The sequence below is a fragment of the Pyrus communis genome, chromosome 16 (genome assembly GCF_963583255.1).
Source record: "Pyrus communis chromosome 16, drPyrComm1.1, whole genome shotgun sequence".
NCBI lineage: Eukaryota > Viridiplantae > Streptophyta > Magnoliopsida > Rosales > Rosaceae > Pyrus > Pyrus communis.
The window spans coordinates 6,987,562-7,009,850 of record NC_084818.1 but is presented as its reverse complement, the minus strand read 5'-3'; the positions used below and the strand labels follow the sequence as shown (position 1 = coordinate 7,009,850).

Sequence of the window (22,289 nt, the reverse complement as noted above, 5' to 3'; positions counted from 1 at the left end):
TGTTTGTGTTTGCTTTAGATTTGCGGTGGACCTCATGGAGTAAATCATAGCTCTTCCTGTGTATTACGGCGTTTATGAATTTTGTTAGTGCAAGTTGAGCAAGATCAGCCAGTTTTTCATGCCGTATTTGCCAACAGAATCAATCACCTCCATAGTCCTCAATTCATGGGTCAGCAACACTTTGATTGTAGCGCTAGAAGTCTTCTAGTCAATAACTAATTATTCAAAGAAATTGAGGGTATTTGTGTCTATTTAAGTGAAATTTTGGATATATTTAAAAGTTCTTATAAAAACTGTCATTTATGAAATTGAGAGTCAATTTTGGGCTATATTCAATAAATTCTCAGAATCAAGTGATACAAACAAGGATCGAAACAAGCGGAGTGGTGGAAAAAGGGGCATGGTGAAATCATGTCTGGGTGGGTTCATAGTGTACAATCTTTTGATTAGAATTCAGACTAAAAACAAAGACTTGTATTTGTAAATGAGTGTTGTTGTAAACTTGCATGGATTGGAAAAGATTACGATAATTAACGATATTTTGTTGGAGAACAATTTAGAAACAATAAAATAACAGAAATATAGAACCGAAATACTTATACTTTATTATTAAAAAATACTTGCAATACAAAATATAATTACACAATAATTACAAAAATTAAAATGATACTAACTTGAATGAATTGAAGGTAGAGGGTAGCGCAAACGCTATGTCCTTCGAACAGTATTTCCGTCCCACTCGTGTGCTTGTGGTTCTACAACATCTGCTTGACCAGGATACAACTACATAATTCTACAACCCGCACTGAATTATAGAACGCTAGCGAATTGCTTTGTGTGTTTACTCTCTGTAAATTTTGTAGGGAAGACAAGGAGGAAGAAAATATGATTTTTGATGGAACTGAGGACTCCAGTTATATAAGCTCTTTCATACCTCTTCAAACACCTTTTGGATGTATCTGAAGCTATACAACTCTTTCCAAAGAGTTGTGTCTATTAATCAAAACGTTTTTAATTAATTTAATTAAAAACTTAATTCGAATGATCCAAGTTCTAATTACTAAGGAAAAAGGAATAAGTCTATATAAAGGCTAATGAAAAAATACTGTTGATCAATTTGAGACAAGAAGGTTTCAAACTCCTACACATTTAAGCTCAAAGCCTCTTGAACCGAAGGAATCATGACCGCAGGTAGTATCCCTATTTGAAATATTACGTGCACTAATTCATAGCAAGCATGACCGTTTAGTATGGTACATTAGCCTGCAGTCGAAGCAATCTATCTCGAATGTCTTAATCCTAATGCGCGTAACTCTATCTCTACTCGGGGTTTCATACTGTTGAGCATTGGTGAATTTGAACAGAATCGTAACACTGCCAGAAGCTTTGACATAGGAAGAACTATGTTCAAGATAACTAACGGAAAATTCAAAAAAACTTTCGTTTCAATGAAAAATGACAAATAAAGATGTAGTGAATAGTACTAGAGAAAAGTAAAAATGTTATTTTACGTTAATAGTGAACAGTACCGAAAGTGTCCCGTTAAAACTTCCTTTGTTTTTTATACATAGACTTGGTCCATAGAGGCATCTAATGAACATTTTACTTTTATTTTTGTTTTAATTTTTGAGTCTATGTAGGGAGGAGGGGCCAATGCAGTAAAGCGCCATAAGTATATTCGATGTGAACGTTGAATTGTATGATCACCACGGAAAGGGCATATAGATTTAGTTCTAGTTACAAGCGCATGGTATCTCTTTGCCTGCCTGCTGAATTCTTTGCGCAGCCATGGATTTCAAACCAAACTTGAAGTTATTGTACTTCCTAAACAGGATTCCTTGGGTGTTTTTCTTGCACATATACACCCGTAAACTCAAAAACGTGAAATCAACTTTTTAAAACTAAAGTATTGTCCCGATTAACTTTAGAGAAATATTTTAGTTCGTTTCAAACTTCTATTTGTGATATTACATATTTTTGTACTCATTAACAATTATTACTATGTAGAGACGTGTTTTATAAGATGAGACCAAAATAAATATTAAGTTATAATATAAAGTTTTTTATGACTTTAAGGGATTTCTTTATAAATCTATCTTACCAAAAATAGAGAAGGATCGGTTAAGCTAGAAGTAGACTGGTAGTCTGTCAGTGGCAAGGCCACATCACCTAAAAACCCCCCAAAACGTGGCCGTTTAAGTCCAGAAACGTGGCAAACGAAACGCCGACTGTTTCATCCTCTCTTCTTCTTCCCGTCTCAATTGGCAATGGCTCCCCCAAAAAATCCCCAAATCCTACCCCCATTTCCCCTAAACCCCAAACCCTAAACCTCTCACCTACTCGATCGCTCCCCCAAAGCATCAAAATTTAAAAAATTTCAGCTTTTTCGTAAAAAATTTCTGAATAATTTCTCAGCTGGAGCGATAAAAGTCGGAGAAAATGTCGTGGCTGAGATCGGCGGTGAGCAAGGCGGTGGAGGCTGGCAACAATAACAACCTCACCCGCACCGTCAAGAACTACGCCGACTCCGTCGTCCAGCAAGCCGGCCAAGCCGTCGCAGAGGGCGCCAAACGGTTGCAGGACCGAATGGTAATTTCACAATTCACCATTTTTCACGTTTTCCGACATTTTTTCTCATTCGCATTTGTTTACAGGGAGGTCGGAGCTTTAGGAGTGCAAAGAAGAGTATACAGAGATTGGAGGAAGCAGCTGTGTCCTGCAGGGGGCCGGAGAGACTTGAGATATTGAGAAGGTGGGTCTTGCTGCTTAAAGAGGTGGAGAGGCTGAAGCTGTCTCAGGGTTCTGTGGAAGAGAAGGAGAACGCGCCGGAGCAGCCTGTTGCTGCCGATGACACGAACGAGATTCGAAAAAGAATATCTCTGGTTTGATTTTGTTTTGTTTTTGCAGTTTTATTTCATTCCATTCAGTTTTTTTGTTTTGTTGGAATATTGTTTGCTGTTGAAACTTGTGATTTTTGGTAATAGGTTTTGTATTATGACTCTGATGTTGGTGGTGAACCGATGAATTTCCGCGAAGTTTTTCTTCAAAGTCAGGCTCTGGAGGGCATAACACTGTCTATGGTATGTATTTGAGAAATGAATGCTGCATATATCAATGAAATTAGAGAGATTTCTTTGAAAGGGATGGGATTTTTTATTTAGCTAATGATCTTAGAAATAGTTCAGCCAAACAGATGAATGCTAAGATGGATGACTAAATGTGCTACGCAAAGAAATTACTTATTTCATTATCATTAGTTAGGGGAAGCACTTAATGCATGATGGAAAATTATTTAAGTCAGAGATGATTTTGTTGAGCCGTATGCTCTCTGTTTTTGCTCAGGCATTGCCACATATGCACTTGGTTTGTGAAGTTCATGGAGTTTTCTTTTGTAATAGGAAACGGTGGCTTTTTTATTTAAGGAAAAGAATGATTAGGAAACTTATTGTTCTCATCAAATGCCTAAAACTTCTAAAACTGGGATTATCCTAAATGATCTTATATTTTTTTTGGAATTTCTGATTCTGGAAGTTAACCGCTGGTTAACCCTTTTCTATGCCTCAGATTCTTGAAGCTCCGAACGATGAAGAGGTTGCCCTACTCATGGAGATGTTTAGGTGAGAACCAGGAATTTCACTAGTGTGTAATGCAGTTCATGGCCTGTTAAGTGCCAGTATTATTTATTCGGGTTGACAAAACTATGGCCTGATTTTTTAATCTTATTATTACATGAAACTGCAGGCTCTGTCTTACTGGAGGAACAGAAGTTCATCATGCGACAGTGAGCAGTATAAAGGACCTGGCAACAGCTTTTTCAAGCTACGATGATGAAGTATTGGTAAAGATATAAAACTAAGAGTGCACATGAAGATCATATCAACAATTATGAATTGTGGAGAAAACTTGATGTATATTTTCCATCAAGTTTATATAGATATAATTCATGCAAGACTTGTACTTCTTTTTGCTTAAGTGAAGCATACTAGTTCATATTCTTCTGTATTCAGGTGAAACGGGACGAATTGCTCCAATTTGCACAAGGTGCAATTACGGGGTTAAAGTTAAATGCTGATGTCGTAAGGTGTGCAAAAGATAACAGAACTCTCCCTCTCTCTACTTGATATAGCAATTTCATGAATAACTTCTTATGTATGAATAACCCTATTTTTATTATCACGCATTCACACCCAAAAATGAATGTGAAAAGAATTATCACCTAGGCAGTTGACGATTGAGTATGAGAAAATCTGATCTTAACAGTTAGTAATCTCTTTTGGATTTTTCTTTTTTTTGAGAATAGGTAGTGGGATTTTGTTCTTGTATGGATATGGGCTAGTCCTGCCACTCACTAGATGTATGGTTATGCAAATAAATTTGTTTGTTTATATTTTTAGAAACTTTTACCGATAGGTTGTTTGGGATGGTGACCTTAGGCATTTAATTATCAGTTGTGAGCTAAAGGGGTGAGGTGTTGCTGGTAAACATTTGCTTACCCGTGTATTTATATGTGTCCTGCCACAGAATAGATGAAGAAGCCTCTAGTCTAAAGAGGAAGCTTGATGTAACGAAACCACCTCTGAAGCTCTCAAATGAAGGTCATGACAAAGCATCAGAAGAAACAAAATTGGAAACAATAAAGGTGAGCATGATTGCTATTATTGATTTTTGTGGTTTTACTGCCTCATAATTTTTTTTGTATTTAATCATAAATTCCAATGACATATCAAATTTTATAAAGTGGAAGACTAGCGTCTTAATGATGCAATTTTAGTCATGGGCGAGCTGATAGATAACTGCTACCATATGTGCAATTTAAACTTCTAGTTTTCTGGATGTAATAATAATTATAATATTATTTATATGGGAGGCTTCAATATAAAAGTTTTCCATTGAAGCTGTAACAATTAAAAGTTTACAGCATTCGGTAAAAGAAGCCATTTAAGAACTCCATGTACAGGAAAAAAGAGACAATTGGGCTTAGTCGGGATTGAGTAAAATATCCTGCACAAGGTGCAAATGAATTGTTACTATATATACAGTGTACATTCTGTACATGTACAAGTTCTTCTTTTGTTCCTTCTTTATAAGGTCCAGTTTGATGGATTTGTGAAAGCTTTTTATTGGCCAGTTTTGAGTGAAAAGTTCTGAAAATAATGGATCTGACTGCCCTATGTTTCTTTCTGGTAGGCATTAAAAGAAGCACTTGCACAAATTCGAGCATGTTCCAGAATAGAAGTGCTTTTACTGAAGAAGAAATTGTTGAACAATGGAGATTCTCCAGAGATCCATGCTCAAAAAGTATGTCTTGTGTAGGCAGCATCTTGCCTTTATTTATATAGTTTCTGAATTGAATGCAGCTTGATGCTTTGATTGTTACTTTTGCACCAACAAAATGGCAATTTTCTTTCATGGTTAAAAACCGTTGTTATCAACACTATTTTGGCTGTATACTCAGGTTGATAAATTGAAGGTTCTATCAGAATCTCTTGCTAGCTCCTCTGCAAAAGCTGAAAATCGTATTTTAGATCACAGGTATAATAACACTTTAGGAACCATTTGTGCTTGTGTTGCTATTCGATAGTGTTGAATCACGTTGTTACAATGTCTTTTTTCTTATAATACATGTGTGTTCATTATATACTCTGTTGTTTTGTTTTTAAGTCAAATGTTAGGCTATCAAATAATAAACATTAACTCAAAAGTCAAAACTTCATATGACTTGGCTTGATGTATTGTATCCATACAGAGATTTAGTAAACCTTGATTTTGTAACTGCAGTTCCAGTGAAGAATTATTGGTTTAATTAACAGCAATGGCATGTAGTCTGTGGTTGTATTATTATATTAGATGCCAGGAATAGGGAAAACAAAATCACTTCCTTAGTTCTTTTTAAATAACAGACTTCAAAAAGAGGAGGCAATAAAGGTTCGTGTAGCCAGAGCAAGTGAAGTGACTGAAAGAGAGAAGGTAAGGTTCTTCAACCTTATTTAATAACAACATGAAGTTTGTACTCGATCCAAACACATTTATCTAGAGAGATTATTATTAGGTACTTGCATTGTTATCAAGTTTGAAATATGTTGGTATTTTAATTATTAGCATCTTTATTTTTGTGGGAATTATTGTTTGAACGCCAAAAGAAGCTTCTTGCAATCCATATATAAGTGCCTGGAGGAGTATCGGAAGCAAATTTTGGAGTTCATAAACCATCTCCCTTTTTTTTTTGTCTCCCGTGGGTAAAACGTTCTTTTTTGGTTCATGCTAGGCCTGCTTATAGATGTGGTAGAGAGGTTCAAGTATACCATGAGCCTTGGAAAGGGAATTTTAGTTTTTATCTTATGACCATTTTCAGGAAATAACAGCTGAGATTTCAGAGCTTGAAAAAGAAAGGGATGATCTTGAGGCTAAATTGAAAAAGGTTTTTCTGCTTTGATATTTCCCTTTGTGTATTAAATCAATTTGGCCTTCATTGATTGCTAATTTCTAAACACTAGCCATCTTTTCTAGGTTAATATTTCCTTGGCTGCTGCTAATGCTCGCCTTCGCAATACCAGGGAAGAGAGAGAACAATTTGAGGAAGCTAACAATAAGATTGTTTCTCACTGCGAAACAAGGGTTTTGATTGTTTCTCACCTTCTGGATTATTTCACGGTATTACACCTTTTTGGCCATTTGCATAATTCAAATATTTCTTTGTTTTGTTAACAGGAAGTCGAGCTCTCGAAATCCATTGCAATGTGTAAGGTAGAGGCTGATATTCTAAAGACATGGATTAATTTTCTCGAAGATACTTGGGTTCTCCAACGCTCGTACGCAGATAAGAAGGAGAAGCTGGTCAAGTATGTTCTTCAAATCTATGCAATTGGATTCTTTTCTTTCTTGAAATTTATGCATTGTATTTTACACAACTATTGTTTTCTGCATTTTCAAGCGATGAATTGGAGAAGCATGAGGACTATTTCTTGAACTTGGTCGTTGTTCATCTCTCTGCTTACAAGGTATTGACTCCCTCTCTCTCTCTCTCACACACACACACACACACACACACACACACACACACACAAATCTATATATATATATATATATATATATGTATATATATGTTGATATTTCTTTCAGTGTTCTTGATGCACACCTTTTATCTTAATGCAGAAAGAGTTGGGGCCTTCTATCAGCCGTATTGAGACATTTGTAGAGAACCTTAAGAAATTGAGTGAGGGGTAATGTTTGTGAAACTGTGATGGTTGTACCTTCATTTTGTTTGCGCGGTTTTTAATGTATTTGGACCTGATGAGACAGGTCAAAGATGGCAGCCAGTGCAGAGAATGAGGCCTCCAAAGTATTAAATCCAATAAACAATCTTGAGGAGGAATATTTGGACCTCGAAACCAAGGTAAAAGTATTGTGTTATAGTATTGCATCAGGAATCATGTGTCAAAGTCTTATTTGTCTATATCATCTATGATCCAATTTTTCTTTTGCAAGTAGTCTTTTATAGTACCGCATTAGGAATGCTTCAAATTATGTGTCTAATGGTTTCCTAATTATTTTTGTTGTGCAAGATTTATCTACTAACAAGTACAAACATTGATGTTGTCCGTTTGTTTCAGATTATTACCACCTTCAGTGTAGTAGATTACACCAAAGAGCAATTTTATGGCCAGCGAGCCGAAGTTTCCAGGTATCAACTTGTGGGGGTGTGTGAACTTGTTTCTTTTCCTTTGTACACTTATGTTTGAAGATGTTCACCAAAGACCCCGAATGTGATGTACTTGTCTTGCCTGTTCCAGGAAAGATGACCCGATGGTTAAGGAGCTGTTTATTGATATTGAAAAATTAAGAGAGCAATTTGAAGCTATCGAGAGACCAAATCTACAACTGGAGAATCCATCCCCTAAAGCAGAAACTTCATCTAGTGAAAAGCCGCAGAGCGGTCCATCTCATCTCCCTACAGAAAGCACAGGAGCACAGGAAGCAGGGACAGATAAGCAGCCTGGATCAGGTGCGGTCAAGGCAGAGCAAACGCATGAGACGGAAGCAGAACTAGCTAAGCTGGAATCCGAGTTTGGCAAGGTCGGTCAAGACTACTCAGGAGAGGAGATTAATGACTGGGAATTCGATGAACTTGAAAGGGAATTAAAATCTGGTGAGTCATCAACCAAATAGCCCAATACTTATGCTGGCAAGGTGATCGTCACCTGTGTACTATAAGGGATATGACTCTACCTGACCTCTGAAAACCTACACATACTTAATTTTGTAATTTCATTGCAACAAGTGACGGATTATCAATTTGTTAATTCTTCCTTAAATTCTCGAACGCGTGTGATATAATATGGATTTACAAATGAATGAATGGTATAATTTGGATGTAACCGGTGAGCCACAACAATCTCTACGACGGTTAGCTTCATGGCACCATGTTTCATATAACTGTTCGATACGATTGAGAAGCCACATTGCTTCTATTCTCTGAAGTGGGGAACGCCGGATGCCCACCGGATGTTTAAGCGGGCCTCTCGTGCTTCCCCACCCACAGATGGAGTCCAGAAGAGAATGTGGGGTTTCGAGATTTTTTGTTTATGTGGATTTGAAAAGGTTTCCGGATATGCAAGTAAAATTTTTGTTTTATGTTTCAATAGCACCATAATTAGGGAGGACCTCCTATGTTTTTAGCACAAAGGGAACAGAAGCTAGTGGCCTGGACATTAAACATATCTCCACCCAAAAGTGCTTCCTCCAAAAGCAGCTTCTAAAACGACTTCCAAGAGAAGTTTGAAGACGTTGTTGCAATTCTCTTTTGTGGGATGCCGGGCCAAAGGTGCCTCAATTAGTCGATCCAAGACTTATCAGTCCTTGAACCAATCAGATAGCTCAAGTATCCTGGATTTTGGGGTTGTGGGTCATTTGTATGAAATTGTGGCCATCCTTTGCTAGAATGATTTTTAATGTAATTTGGTAACGTAATTTGTTATTGCATATAGTGTGAGAGTTGTGCTAGGATTGTCGTCCATGCGAGCGGGTAACCATCAACCATTGAAGCGCTGCGGAACCCATCTCAATCAATAGCTAATGACTACAGTTGACTGTTAGCAACATTTCTCATAAAAGTAAATGTAATATGTATTGGTTGTTGGACCCTTATTATTTAGGAGATATTCTTATGTTCAGACGCTTGTATAAGGCACCAGACAGTGCAGACACAAATGAATAGAATCGAAGAAGGTGGGCGAGACCAAAATATAAAAGAGTGAGATGCTTTATGTGTAGTTGGACGGCCTCGTGATCCGGACTCCTGCACCTAAGAACTTCTCCTTTTTGGCGATGCAAGGGTTAAAAGCAGGAGAAGGTATTGATATGGTAAAGTATGATGGAGGATTAGATATTGTGGAGTAGGGTGAGAGTGAGTCGAGTGACTTGTTACTAATCAAATTCAAACCCTTAAAATCTAAGCTAAGGAAAGCACATTTATGAATGCTTGCTGTAGGAGGACAATCGTGCGCTACTACTCAGTGCCGTTTGTCTCAAGAAGAAACACAGAAAGAACATAACAAAACAAATTTTTTATTTTTTATTTTATTTTTCAAAACATTTAACAACTTGATGCCAAAATATGGATATTTTAGAAAGTGGGAGAAGCCACATGATATAACCCTTGTGTACTTATGTGGTGTATGGAGTTCCCCATGCTATAACGAGAAACTCTAACACATCCTTGCTACACCTCTTACACAAAATGTTGATTCTATATGTGAAGTTGATATAGGACTTTTTTTTATGTGAGAAGTGCCGTATACATCAGCATATAACTTTTTCACTACAAGTCTACAACACACGTACTATTATAAATATTCAAATCTTTAATTCTAAACTCAAAACTTAGTATACGCGTTATAATTTGAGTGAATTTAGATAGACAACATATGCCTAACCACCTGGCCGAAACATATATGATCAACTTAGCTAGTGAGTGATGATGATGAGGAAGTGTGAGGGAATAGAATAGGGTGACATTAGAGCCATGGCCAACCATTTAATTTGGGTTTTGAAAAATGACGGAATCCCATTTCTGTGTTTTAGTGCTTAAAAATGGTTCGAGGAAAGAAAACAGTGAGAAAAAGATGGAACGCAAAGATGGGGAGGGTGTTAAAAGGAGAAGACAAATGAAAAGTCTCTCGAGACTCGCAGGCATTCCTTCCGGAAGTTCCCTTTCCCACCCACCACCAACTGTCGGCTTCTGTCTTGGCTCCTTTTAGATGTCGACAAATTCTCCCCTTCCTCCATTTCACTATAAACAATACAATCTCCTCTCTACTTTTTCTCTCATTTTATAGAAACTAATAGAAACATGTTCAAGATATTTATTAACTTTTCAAAAAGAATATTGTTTGATTCTTTTACATGTGAAATATTATTTGATAGGAGAAAAACTTATGTATAGGTATTCAATCACATCATTCGTATGATATTTCTTTTAAACGCATGAGATCTGTTTGTATCTTTTTTATTCGGACTAACACTATGTTGGTCTCACCGGTGTGAGAGCTGCCCTAGTCAAACATCCCACAAAAAATTCCTAGTACTCTAAATCAGTTTAAATATAACTTTACTCACTAAGGGTGATATAGTAGTATTGATTTATCACCTCTTTTCTCCATATTTACTCTTCATCTCGCTCGACTCTACTATAATAACTAATTCACGTACATAACATGTGTCGCCACTCTAGTACGATACATATGCAAAAATAACTAGTTAAAATTCAAAAAAAAAAAAAAAAAAAAAAAAAGTTCTGCGTGCATGCATGTCAAACTGTTACTTATGTGTAAGATTAAATATGAAATATGGTGCATATAATAAAATTAGAGATAAGTTAAAGAATGATCAAAGATGTGTGCACGTACAAATATGAAATGAAAGTGAAAAACAAGCCCAGGAATCCAGTAAAAGTAAGATGATCAGGTGAAGTGTACTACAAAGTGATTATTTTTGGTCCCGATTACTATATTGGATTACAAGAGCCTTTTCAACCTATAGCTCCCACCATTACTTCACCGATTAAAAAGCTTTTTCGTTGTCTTTGAGAGAGAGAGAGAGAGAGAGAGAGAGAGAGAGAGAGAGAGTTTACATTCTTGGCGGCATAAAAAGCCAGGTTTTGAGACGTGCGGTTGGTCACGAATTTAAATTTAACTACAAAGGTGGTGAGTCTGAGAAGAACTTAAAGAAATATGTACTTATTTTCTTGTGCATGAGCCTAATTTTTTATTTATTTAATTCACAAATAAAATAGATGGCATTAGTAAGCATGAAACGGATGTGATCAGTGAAGGATTCAGGATTTTAATATTGGATGATTCTAATAATCAAAATATGCTAGGCACTAGTCAAACAGCAGATTGGGGCCTAGCGTCTATGCGTTTGGACGGAGCTTTACAAAATGTTTTAGAAGTTGTGTGAATTTACAGGTATTAGTTGAGTAACACTAATTAAAATGCTAAGCGGCACAACTTGATTGGGTAATAATTAAAAAAAGAAAAAGAAAAAGAAAAATGGAGAGTTGATCACTTGGGAAATGGAAAGAAAGTCTTTCTTCTTCGTTGGAATCAAGGTCCAAGAACAGCAGGGCCATGGGTAGTCTTCTTTGTGTTCCTCTTCATCTTAAATTAGATCTATCTACTTGGTTCAAAGTTTTTCTTGCACATCATCTACATAACCATGGTGGTTTGCTCCAAAAGCGTTGGGTGGTCCTCAGAGGTCCTCACAGGTGACTTTTTCTGACCCTGGGTGACCCCAAGACCACCTAGGTCCATGAATCAATCCGCCCCTAGATGTGATAATGTTTCAAACCAATTAAAAAACACTGTGCAGAAAACTTAAAGCATCGACATTGTATTTTTGGTCTGAAATACCTTAGTGACGTCGCGAGAGATACAAGTAACATTCTTCCGAGTTTTGAGTTAAAGTAGCATCGTTTAGTTAGGCTAAAAAACGAAATCATGCACTCAAATGTTATTGCACCAAGTATTCTCACTAACAATAATATCAGTTTCCGACAGCACTCGTTAAATATTTTATAAGATATTCTAGTAAGTTTCAACTTTGAACGATTCAAGCATTGTTTATTTTGAGATGTGTCAACTTCAAAAGTAAACTGAAACAATTTTCTGTCTTACAAAGACCAATTCACCCAGCAAGAGCCGGCCTGGGCCAAGCTGATGACTGTAATCAAGAGGTTAAGGCAAATCGTCAATAGATATTAATCCTTTTAATCATGGTTCTTGCTTAATTTAGCACTTTTTAGATATTATTAACCACAATATTCCTCTTTTTTCACAACTTAGTAACTTTGATTGGAAAATGCATGGTCCCAACAAATTAAAGTCTTAAACTTGTCCCGAGTCCAGGAAAAAATATAAAACCGACGTGCATTCTGATCAATTCAAACGCTCATCTTCTTTTTTAGTGTAAATTAATATAAAATACCATTTGTAGTAAAAAAAAAAGATAGACATATATATATATATATAGGCTGATCTGTGACATCATTTTTTTTACACAGCTTTTGTGTAACTCACTTTATAATGTATTTTAAAACTGTCTATGTTTTAGAATATCATCCATAGATCATTCTTTCAAAAAAATTAGAAAAATCCAAAACCATTAAGACAACATGATTCTACCAAAAAACCTTGAATCCAACAGTCTTATAGTTTTCATATATTGGGTGATTTTTAGTAGACATGACCTTTAAGAAAAAAACCTAAAAGACAATTAGAATCGTTAAAATAAATTACGAAATATGCTTCATAAAAATTTGTGTGAAAAATTGTGTAAGAAGAATGGCAACCCGGATCCGTCCCATAAACAAAGAAAGAGATAACCACAAATTTTTTTAATGATAGATAGAGAAAAGAAAACATTTATAAATGAGCCAACAGAAAAGGTCCACATCATATTTTATATTTGGAATTTTGGGAGCACTTAAAAAATATTCTTAAAAAACAGTTTATTTCTCTCTATAAGTTGGCATCATCGACGTTCTCGAAAGGTTGCATAACACCTTTCGAAAACCTCACCAAGCTCATCTTCAAGCAGCACACAGGCTATGGCTGTACACCACCTATCCTGTGACCATGCAGACGATGACTACATCGACATGGATGTCGGTTCGTACTCTGCCTCCCTCAGCCATTCCATGAGCTCCCCTCCACACCCCAGAGAGTTTGAGTTTCAAATGTCATCCACTTCTTTGAAGAGGTATTCCCCCTCAACCTCTCCAGCTGATGAGCTCTTTTACAAAGGGAAGCTCCTTCCCCTCCAACTCCCCCCGCGCTTACAAATGGTCGAAAAACTACTGCAAAACTCCCACTCTGGTTTCGATCACCGAAAAGATATGTTTGAAGAATTCTATAGCACTCCATTGGCCACCACTGCCCCAACTCCAACCACAACCAGCACCCCATTTGAGTCCTGCAATATCTCACCTTCGGAGTCTTGCCAGGTTAGCAGAGAGCTGAACCCAGAAGAGTATATTTTGGAGTACTCAACTGAAGGGAGCGGCTTCACGAATGAAACCCCAAAAAAGTCTTGGACCAAAAAGTTCAGGCAGTCATTGCTTGGTTCAAAGCTGAAGGCTTCCCGGGCATACTTCAAGTCTCTGTTTGGCAAATCTGGTTGCTCGGACGAGTCCAGTGCAGCTGCTGCCAGGAATGCAGATGGAGGAATGGTTTTCAAATCTGAGGATTTATGTAAATATGTGAAGACATCCAAGAAAACCCCATTTGGACAAATTCAGAGAGAGAAATACCAGATGTCTGCTTCTGGCGCGAGGAGCTTCAGCAAAGCCAAGGTCATTGAGGATGGTCCTGGTCTCCACAGGAGATCGTTCTCACTGGCCATCAAACGGAATTCAACAAAGATCTCAACATCCTCTTCATCATCTTCGGGCTCTTCTTCATCTTCAAATCATTCCAATGGAACTCAGGAGCTGCAGTTTCTGAAGAGATGCAACAGTGCAAGTTCCGAAATTGAGAGTTCAATTCAGGGGGCAATTGCACATTGCAAGCAGTCTCAGCAACCTTTTAGTTCAAGAAAGACCGTCAGTGAAGTTGGGTTCTACTCATTGTCATCTTCGAGGATAGCAGCTTGTGAGGACCAAGAAAGACCAGAGCTTTGTACGGGCTGAAGGGCTCTCAGTGAATGGGAGGGAGGGAGGGGAAAGTAAAAACTTTTGACTTGGGTTAATGATGTGTTATTTTTTTCCTTCTTTCACAAATTTGTTAATGAATATGGTTTGGTTCAGTGCATGGCTGTCAGAAACTCTGTTTCACTTCTAAGACAAGACATCATGTTCTTCCCCTTTTTTTCCCTAACAACTGCTTCACTTCCAGCAAATTCCGTGGCTCTAGAATTCAACTAGCTAACAAGTTTTCAATTTACGAGCATGTGGTCCAAAATCCTAATAGATAGAGTGTTGGGTTTCCACCCATGCGTCCTGGGTTCGAAACTGGCTATCTTTTAAGACGTCATAATCAAGTGAATTATGAACGAAAAGATTGGTAATAATCCATGTCAAGGGTCTGAGATTTGTAAATTAAACCTGATGTTATTCAAGGAGTCGCCTGATGAACTCTCGGGGATCAGTTTCACCTCCTCAAATTACTATGAATGAAAAAACGAGAAAAAAAAAACAGATCTTCCCAGCATCATATATGGATACCTAATTTAATTCAACAGCCATCAACTTGATGAGCCGGCATCATTCCTTGATGATACTTAACTTCAAAGTACCTTAGACTAGGCTAAGATCAACATCATTATGTCCCAGCCAATCACCAAACCGAGTTCCGAAAATCCCACGTATCTGCCCCTCAAGAGTAGCCAGAAGACACCAGCCTCCATTATAGAAGAAAATGGTCCTTGGATCAACAAAGAAAACGTATGTACTCATTCTTACTGCATCATACAAGATTAATCCTAAAGCACGGTATAAATGAACAAAATTACGAACTCGACGAAGAAAAAGGGAAGACGTTCAACAATTTAATATAACAGAAGTTCTTCAAGTGCAAGAAAAGAAAACAGCCTTTACTTTGGCTCTTGTTTCCTTCCCCTTTTCTTTTCCCAGATACTTCCTAGTGGGAAATATAAACCTTAAATTAAGTGAACATGTCAGCCAAAAATTTGACAGGATTAGAGCCAAAGAAAGCAACTAAAAGGTCTAATTGATGTTGTTGAGCACTATGGGTTAACAGATACCCATCTAACCACAAACCTTTTTCCCCACTCAAATTTTAATGTTAACTACGAAAAATAAGGAAATGGTAGGCCTTGCAGACCAGCTAGATTGTTACATCAGCACAGAAGCCGCAAAGTTGCCCCTAAAAACTAAGATATCAGCATCCATACCCATTTAGCCTAACAGCAATAAGTGAAAACATACACCGAGAATGTGGCAAAGACCAGTAAGAATAAATCAATGTAACAAAACTTGTCGTATCTCGTTTTATACAGTGGTGAATTTGCATCCTTAACTACTGATTAGTTTCGTAGTGACGAAGGGCTTAAGGTTTGGATCAAAACTGATTTTTCCAGAATGCAACAGCTTACATGGAGTTCAGAATTCAATGTCAATTGCATATACAAAAGACTAACATTGCTCTGGTAAGAATATTTTTTTTTATCTTCAAGACTATGGTTGAAAAGGTCAATAGCGCAAATGATCTTTCTTATCAAGTTCTTTTGGTTTGAACTAAGAACGGGCCTATGGAAGGTAGTGGATTTATCACCAGGCCGTCCCCTATGACCTGAGAGATTTGGATATCTCCAATCCCTTGCATATCCTTTTATTGTGCTAGCATAATGATTATACCATAAGCACATATGTAAATATTCGCAAACATACAGAAGTAAAGACAATTCCTACTCTTCATTTATCTTTTTAAAACCGCTAAATAAATCCAAATCTCCATATAGCAACAAACTCTACTAAAAACAGAGGTAAACTAAGCCTGCCATGTATGACCATTGCAGCTTACTATCTGTACTTAAAGACAATGATTTTGTCGATGCATCACAAAGTCAACATCTCTTATCATTTTATTTGGGATGCACATCCAACTGATAACCAAAACATAATAACACACAAACCAGATGAGGAAGAATTTAAATGCACTGTAGACCTGTAACTTGTTTGAAAATCAAGTGCTTTGATTTCTCGGCATCCATGTTGATAGGCAGTTGTGTTTATCCAGATGGATCTTGCCATTTCCTGAACACAAACAAATTCAATCGTACACATGAACACAGACATTCATACCCACAGTCAAAACATGTACACGCACGTACACAGACATGTATCTAGACAAATGTCTACACACGTCATGTAGAGAACTCAAGTCGATTCATTTGCCACTTACCGCTATTATGCAGGACACGAGTCAGTTGACTGCAGCTTGATAACAATCTGCCATAAAACAAACAGGACCAATTAGCAAGCTATATCTTTCCCACAAAACATCAAAATCATAAACTACTATATGCGTCTCTACAACTAAAAAGTTCAGAACTTCACTTTCAGTAACATGTCGAAACCAATTGCAATCCATACAAGTAAGGTATCAAATTAATCACCTTAGTTTTTTCATTGCTTCCAATATAATCACACAACCGTTTACTCCCATCGAGCACTTTCCCGGCCCAACAAAGCCGACTCGAATCCTCCCCGCCAAATTCAATGCCTGTAACTTTTCACATTGCAATAAAAAAACCAAGACTTCCCAATTGCAATACACAATTCAAAAACTCAAAAAACAAAAACAGGGTTACCTCCCAATAGTTCCTGAAACTCAGAAACCGCTTTGAGTTCTCTCTGCAAAGCTTGTATGTGGTTTCTCAGTACATGGTAAGACAAAGGCTTATTGTATACAACCTGGTCCTGTTTTCAAAAACCCAGAATTTATCAGTGCGTTTTCGTTCTCGAAAACAATTCGAATTCAAATTCTTTGGTTTATACCTTGGAAGCGTAGGATTTGGCTTCGGATAGAGCTCTGAGGAGAGAAGCAGCTGCATTAGTAGTTAAACAAGTGAGTGATTCAGAGATTAAGGATTAAGATTCGGATTAGTGGGTTGTAAGCAAAGTGATTAGGGTTTTTCGGGTTTTGTTTGAAGTTTGAACCTTTTGCGTCGCCATGGAGGAGTTCCAGACGAGGTTCGAGCTCGAGAACCAGGCGGTCGATCTTGGTTTGGAGATTGGAAATTCGGGAGATTTCGGGGGCAATCTCGTCAATTGGCGAAGTGCTTGCGCAGTCGTAGAGGAACTCCTTCTGGTCGGAGCCCTCGCCGCGCTTCACGTGGATTCGAACCATTTCCGGCTGAGAACGGAGGGAGGGAGCGGTCAAGTTCAAAATGATCACGAATCACGATCGAGCAAAAACTCTTATTGTGTTTTCCGTGGCATTATACAAGAATATGTGAAACAAATTCATTTTGTCAGATGTTTCTTCCTTAACACGTCGAAAATGCAGAGATAACATGTCTTGTTTTTGTTATCGGCACATAATTGATGACATAAAATAATAAAGAACGAAAGTTTATTACCCTAGTCGAATAAAAAAAAAATTAGTAGTAGTGACTCGGGAAAAGTCATTAAAAATAAGTTTTTTAGTTAAAATAATCCCTTAAATTGCTATAATTTTTCATTTTGGATCTCAAGATTTAAAATCAATAAAAGTATTATTTGAAATTATCATCCGACAATCATTTTGATTATTCTATAGAAATCTCCGTCACATTGGTTTTTCACCCCTCTCTTATTTCCCTATAACAAACTGCTATATTGCTAATTTTGGCAGAGGGAAATGAACAAACTAGAGAAACAATTCTATCGATTTTAAATTTAAGAGACCGAAGTGAGGATCGCAACGATCAAAGCGAAGAGTTATACCAATACATTTTGACTGAAAAGCCTTGAAAATATAAAAAAGGTTACTTGTCTTCGCAAATAGATTACAAGACAAGTGCAATTTTTTTCCAATTTGAGTAGAAACAGGCAGAGTACAAACGGAGGACAGAGAAATGTATTGTTGTTATTTAACTCCAGGGGATCATTCCTGTTTCCTGGAGGTCAGGGATATATCTACACGCCTCTGCACCCACTGAACAGCCATTGTTGCAGTGGTTTTAACCTCTACAAACTTCAGATCAAAGGGCATAAATCCGTTCGATTTCCGAATTTGAATGGTCAGAGTGCATCCACGAGTTGGAACCGCTCCTCTTCGGGTGCTTCTTCCTCATGGAACGTATCCGCTTCGACTTCACCACGTAGTATGTCATGGTGCCGAGAACAGCAGCCATTATCATTCCCCCAACGACTGTTACCAGAATGGCGGCCCACTTATGGCGCCGGCCAACCACTATGTAAGAGGAGGCTATGAATGCCACTGAAGTGCAGACTGAAGCCAGCCACATCAACTTGTTGATTATCTCCACCACCTGTTTCTCCGCCTTTGTCTCGCCTCTGACCAAGGTAATTTGGACAACCACAACAGCCAGCGACGTAAAAAGGGCAATGGCATTGAAAATGAAGAAGATTTTGAAAGGAGTGCTCTTAACTGCCACGGCAGTCCCATCATTATTATCACCGCCAGGCACCGTAAAGATAGCTGCAAAGGCAACTGTTGCGAATAGAACAGCCACCACAGTGACTGACTGGGTGGCGTTGTTGATTCCTTCCCTGTGGAGCTTTCTCAGCTCTTTGGATATATTGTGAACATTTTTGTTGGTTTTCCTTGTTTGTTCAAGCTGGATATGAACATCGTTCTTGATCTGAGTGACCGTTTTCCTCAATTCATCCCTTGGTTGGTTCAGTTCATTTGCCTTGACAGCACCATAGCGATAAAGACAACCCCTTATTTCTGAGGATTCTTCGGAAAGTGGAAGTGCATCAGCAATGTCAAGAGCCGTTTTTGTATCCCTGTTCAGTGCATTAACATTGGTGTCTGGGAGGAGTAATAACTCATTCACTATCTGCAATGAAGGTTACAATAATCAGTACACTATCTGCAATGAAAGTTACAATAATCAATTCAGATCTATGTTTGTCGTAGAGATGTACAATCATGAAAGGAAGAATCAATGGCTATACTAGTTCAAGCTTGAGCCAAAGCTAAATCCAGTGCAGGAAATACAACAAACGTCCATAAACCCTATGTTTGAGAGCAACGATGTTAAAACTGATACTGGTTTTTGGCCAACTAAACCTTTTTGTTCACACCAGACTAGTAAATAAGAATCCTAGTTCATCACAACTATATTTAACCGTGCAAATAAAATTAGATCACGAAAGGAAATTGCTAAAGAAGAATAGCTCATATCATCGCAAGCATTTGCAAGGATCAGATGACCAGGTAAGGATTTTACAAATGGCATGAGTAAATCTTTAAGAAATTATACACTAAGGGCAGATAAACAAATTAGCATTACATACCAAAAGCAATTACTTAAAGCACTGACTCAAGATATTGGTGGGATTAAAGCCGTCGTTACCATATTAGAAGAATTGGAATTCACAGCCATTTATCACTAAAAAGAAACACTGGTAAAGATAAAGCGTAACCCAGACATACCTCTGCTCGCTTCTTCCTGGTGGCAATATGTAATGCTGTGTTACCAAATTTGTCTGGCAGCATTACAATTGCGGGGTCTGCCTCAAGAAGCAATTTCACCACCTCGCAGTTCGTCCCTTTTACAGCCATATGCAATGCAGTTTGCCCTTTCTTGTCAGTTCTTCGTGCCAACTGTGGATCCTTAGTTAGCAATGCGCTTACAATCTCTGTATGCCCCTGTCTTGCAGCCAGATGCAATGCATTCTTCCCATTTGATTTAGAAATCTCCAACAAGGTAGAATCTTTCGAGAGCAGTTCATCAACTACCGCTATATGCCCTTTATGAGCTGCAGATATAAGTGGGGTTGAATTCGATGGACCAATTGTTTTGCTTAGCCCAGGGTCATGATCTAGGAGCACCTGAACAATGGCTGCAAGAAAAGTACAAGTATGAATGCATTGTCCAACGACACAGACACAATCAGAAGAAGTAAGCAGTAGCTTTCTTGTACTCACTACAATCAGAAATCATTATTTGAGGATAGACAAAAGAACCAGGAAAGAAGCAACTAGGAAATGTATCAGTAGTTTTACGAAACCCCTGTCAATGGAAATCAATATTTGTTTCACAACATGATGCAATTTCTCTAACATAACTGTCGATTCAATAGTATCATCAGTGCGTCCTAAACTCTCGAAACAACAGACAAACCAAGCACCAAAACTAGAAGACAATTGTCACATGGAATGGTTAACATTTGTGCCTTGTCCACACAAGAGCATAGCTTATAATACCACCAAATCCTATCCCTCAAAAAACACAGGCTTGGATACTCATCCAACCAAAATTCATCACTCTTTCGAATCATAAACCTCAAAGATCAAATACATCTTACTTCCTATTCGATTTCCTAGTTCAGCTTTGCTCATAGAATAAGTACGCTATATCGTACACTATATTCAACATGATTCAAAGAACACGAGAAATGATATAGCGAGATCCCAACATCTCAAAGAAGCAAACTTTTATCCTAATAGTCCTCTTACCATCTTTCACCAAAACACCCAAACTAACAAATCACACAATTAGAATTAGATAAAGAGATTCTAAATCCAAATTAGCAGAAATGCTGAAGATCATTACCGTGGTGTCCTTGACTTGCAGCAGCATGCAAGGGATCAAACCCGGACCGGTTCTTCTTCGTAACGGTCTCCCGATTCGAATATTTCAACAGCTCCTTAACCACATCAAGGTGCCCTTTATCCGCCGCCGTGAACAAAGCCGTCTCTCCCAGCTCATTGACCTCATTCACCACCGCCGCCCGAACCTCAGCCACCTCCGTATCAAACTCCGCACCGCTAACTGTCCCCACAATCTGCGAATCGATATCGCCGAGAATCTTCTTCACGGCGGCTAGATCCGCGCGCTGAGCCGCCAAGTGGAGCTCCGTGTCGTTGTGCCGCCCGGTGACCTGCTTCAAGTACTTTTTCTTCCCCGCCTGGTCCATCCGCTTTCCGGAGTTGGAAAGCACCAAAGCCGGCGCCGACGTCGTGGAAGACGGAGACGGCGACGGCGATGGCTCCGCCAGAGAGTTCTGGTTTGGCTGTGCAGTCATCGGACCCTTCTCTAAATCCCCATCACCTCCTACAAGTTCGATCATAATCACAAAAAATACGCAAATATTCAGAAAAATAAAAAAAATCTGTTTGGCTCGGAGGAAAATAAAGGAGGCAACTTTCCGGGAAAATAAAATATGGGTTCAATCAGGAATGATGAAATTAAGCATGTGACAAAAGTAATAAACAAAAGACAAGTTGTTGATTGATGATGATATTTTATTGGATTGTTCATTCAATTATTTTCGGAGCTGAGCTACAGAGAATCTTGTTTTCTTTTTCTGAGGTATATTTTCCCTGAATAATCAAACCAATCGGATTAAAAAAAAAAATATTCTAGAGAGAGAAAGTACCTTGTTCGATTGGGGACGCCATGAGAGAGAGAGAGAGACAACAGTCTGAGAGTGGGTAGAGAGCTATGAGTTTATTTAGCTGAGGGTGGTGGGCTGCTGTGGGGGTGAGTGAAAAGACGAAAAGGGGCAAGGATAGGAAGACAAGAAGATGACAAGGAAAGGGAGGAAGCAGGGAGGAAAAAGGGGTCGCCATGAGCATTAGTCATGGTTGGCTGACTGTTTTGGAATTTTGCTTTCCCCTGGTTACTGCTCTCTCTGACTTTCCCTGTCATCACCTGAAAATACCAAATTACCCTTCTCTTTTTCTTTTACTTTTTGGACAACACGTGGAATAAAGCGAATGAGGATCATTTTCGAATCCTCTTAAGTGAGGATTCCAGGAATTCTTATATGATATTTGTTTATCGTATGTTGTACGGTGATAATCTTTTTTAATTCATTTGATTCGATGGTCGCAAAGAGAGATGCGTAAGAAGTAAAATTAATGGTCTAATTGGATAAATGGTGATCTTGATAATGGAGTTGTTGGAAGGTAGCGTCGAGGATAACAAATTCAGATTGAAACCTTACTGGTAAAGTCTATTAGAATTTAAACTCAAAATAAAATCCCTATTAATTCTCCGTTAACCCCATTAACCATGGCTTCACACTCAACAACCAAACTTCCTCCGCCGTCACCATTTGTGAATCTTTTGACTAAAAATGGAAACACCAA

At 38.1% G+C, this 22,289-nt stretch overlaps 4 protein-coding genes across 5 annotated transcripts; 2 read left to right on the top strand and 2 right to left on the bottom strand.

The window, feature by feature from the left end:
• Window positions 1-2,185: 2,185 nt before the first annotated feature.
• Window positions 2,186-8,375, top strand: LOC137720185 (uncharacterized). Its single transcript, XM_068459202.1, has 18 exons — window positions 2,186-2,589; window positions 2,655-2,882; window positions 2,985-3,080; window positions 3,565-3,617; window positions 3,742-3,838; window positions 4,008-4,081; window positions 4,522-4,639; window positions 5,188-5,298; window positions 5,456-5,532; window positions 5,901-5,967; window positions 6,353-6,418; window positions 6,508-6,615; window positions 6,709-6,839; window positions 6,932-6,998; window positions 7,153-7,220; window positions 7,300-7,393; window positions 7,611-7,681; window positions 7,791-8,375. The coding sequence occupies exons 1-18, from the start codon at window positions 2,440-2,442 to the stop codon at window positions 8,164-8,166; spliced, it is 2,052 nt and encodes a 683-aa protein (XP_068315303.1). The 5' UTR covers window positions 2,186-2,439; the 3' UTR covers window positions 8,167-8,375.
• Window positions 8,376-12,960: 4,585 nt separating this feature from the next.
• LOC137721226 (probable membrane-associated kinase regulator 4) lies at window positions 12,961-15,268 on the top strand. Its single transcript, XM_068460325.1, has one exon. The coding sequence runs from the start codon at window positions 13,106-13,108 to the stop codon at window positions 14,183-14,185; it is 1,080 nt and encodes a 359-aa protein (XP_068316426.1). The 5' UTR covers window positions 12,961-13,105; the 3' UTR covers window positions 14,186-15,268.
• A 641-nt stretch (window positions 15,269-15,909) lies between these two features.
• On the bottom strand, window positions 15,910-17,521 carry LOC137721227 (uncharacterized). 2 transcript variants are annotated; one of them, XM_068460327.1, is made up of 6 exons: window positions 17,177-17,521; window positions 17,015-17,064; window positions 16,828-16,930; window positions 16,633-16,739; window positions 16,419-16,465; window positions 15,910-16,270 (listed from the first exon to the last, which is right to left on the bottom strand). In XM_068460327.1, exons 1-5 carry the CDS (start codon window positions 17,364-17,366, stop codon window positions 16,424-16,426), a joined length of 492 nt encoding a protein of 163 aa, XP_068316428.1. In that variant the 5' UTR covers window positions 17,367-17,521; the 3' UTR covers window positions 15,910-16,270; window positions 16,419-16,423. The 2 variants fall into 2 exon arrangements, with proteins under 2 accessions (XP_068316428.1, XP_068316427.1); XM_068460326.1 differs by having other exon boundaries at window positions 16,828-16,936; window positions 17,177-17,518.
• A 347-nt stretch (window positions 17,522-17,868) lies between these two features.
• Window positions 17,869-21,699, bottom strand: LOC137720023 (ankyrin repeat-containing protein ITN1-like). The gene is made up of 4 exons (XM_068459013.1): window positions 21,575-21,699; window positions 20,749-21,249; window positions 19,626-20,035; window positions 17,869-19,026 (listed from the first exon to the last, which is right to left on the bottom strand). The coding sequence occupies exons 1-4, from the start codon at window positions 21,594-21,596 to the stop codon at window positions 18,202-18,204; spliced, it is 1,758 nt and encodes a 585-aa protein (XP_068315114.1). The 5' UTR covers window positions 21,597-21,699; the 3' UTR covers window positions 17,869-18,201.
• Between the last annotated feature and the right edge of the window lie 590 nt (window positions 21,700-22,289).

Excerpts from the sequence above, each read along its gene's own strand:
- LOC137721227 (XM_068460326.1), bottom strand. The coding sequence starts at position 17,366 with ATGGTTCGAATCCACGTGAAGCGCGGCGAGGGCTCCGACCAGAAGGAG. Across the intron at positions 16,740-16,827 it reads GTTTCAGGAACTATTGGGAG|GCATTGAATTTGGCGGGGAG; the intron begins GTAACCCTGTTT and ends GAAAAGTTACAG. Across the intron at positions 16,466-16,632 it reads GAAGCAATGAAAAAACTAAG|ATTGTTATCAAGCTGCAGTC; the intron begins GTGATTAATTTG and ends GTTTTATGGCAG.
- LOC137720185 (XM_068459202.1), top strand. The coding sequence starts at position 2,440 with ATGTCGTGGCTGAGATCGGCGGTGAGCAAGGCGGTGGAGGCTGGCAAC. Across the intron at positions 3,839-4,007 it reads GCTACGATGATGAAGTATTG|GTGAAACGGGACGAATTGCT; the intron begins GTAAAGATATAA and ends TTCTGTATTCAG. Across the intron at positions 4,082-4,521 it reads TTAAATGCTGATGTCGTAAG|AATAGATGAAGAAGCCTCTA; the intron begins GTGTGCAAAAGA and ends GTCCTGCCACAG.
- LOC137720023 (XM_068459013.1), bottom strand. The coding sequence starts at position 21,596 with ATGGCGTCCCCAATCGAACAAG. Across the intron at positions 21,250-21,574 it reads GGCGTCCCCAATCGAACAAG|GAGGTGATGGGGATTTAGAG; the intron begins GTACTTTCTCTC and ends TCGAACTTGTAG. Across the intron at positions 19,027-19,625 it reads CCAGGAAGAAGCGAGCAGAG|ATAGTGAATGAGTTATTACT; the intron begins GTATGTCTGGGT and ends CCTTCATTGCAG.
- LOC137721226 (XM_068460325.1), top strand. The coding sequence starts at position 13,106 with ATGGCTGTACACCACCTATCCTGTGACCATGCAGACGATGACTACATC.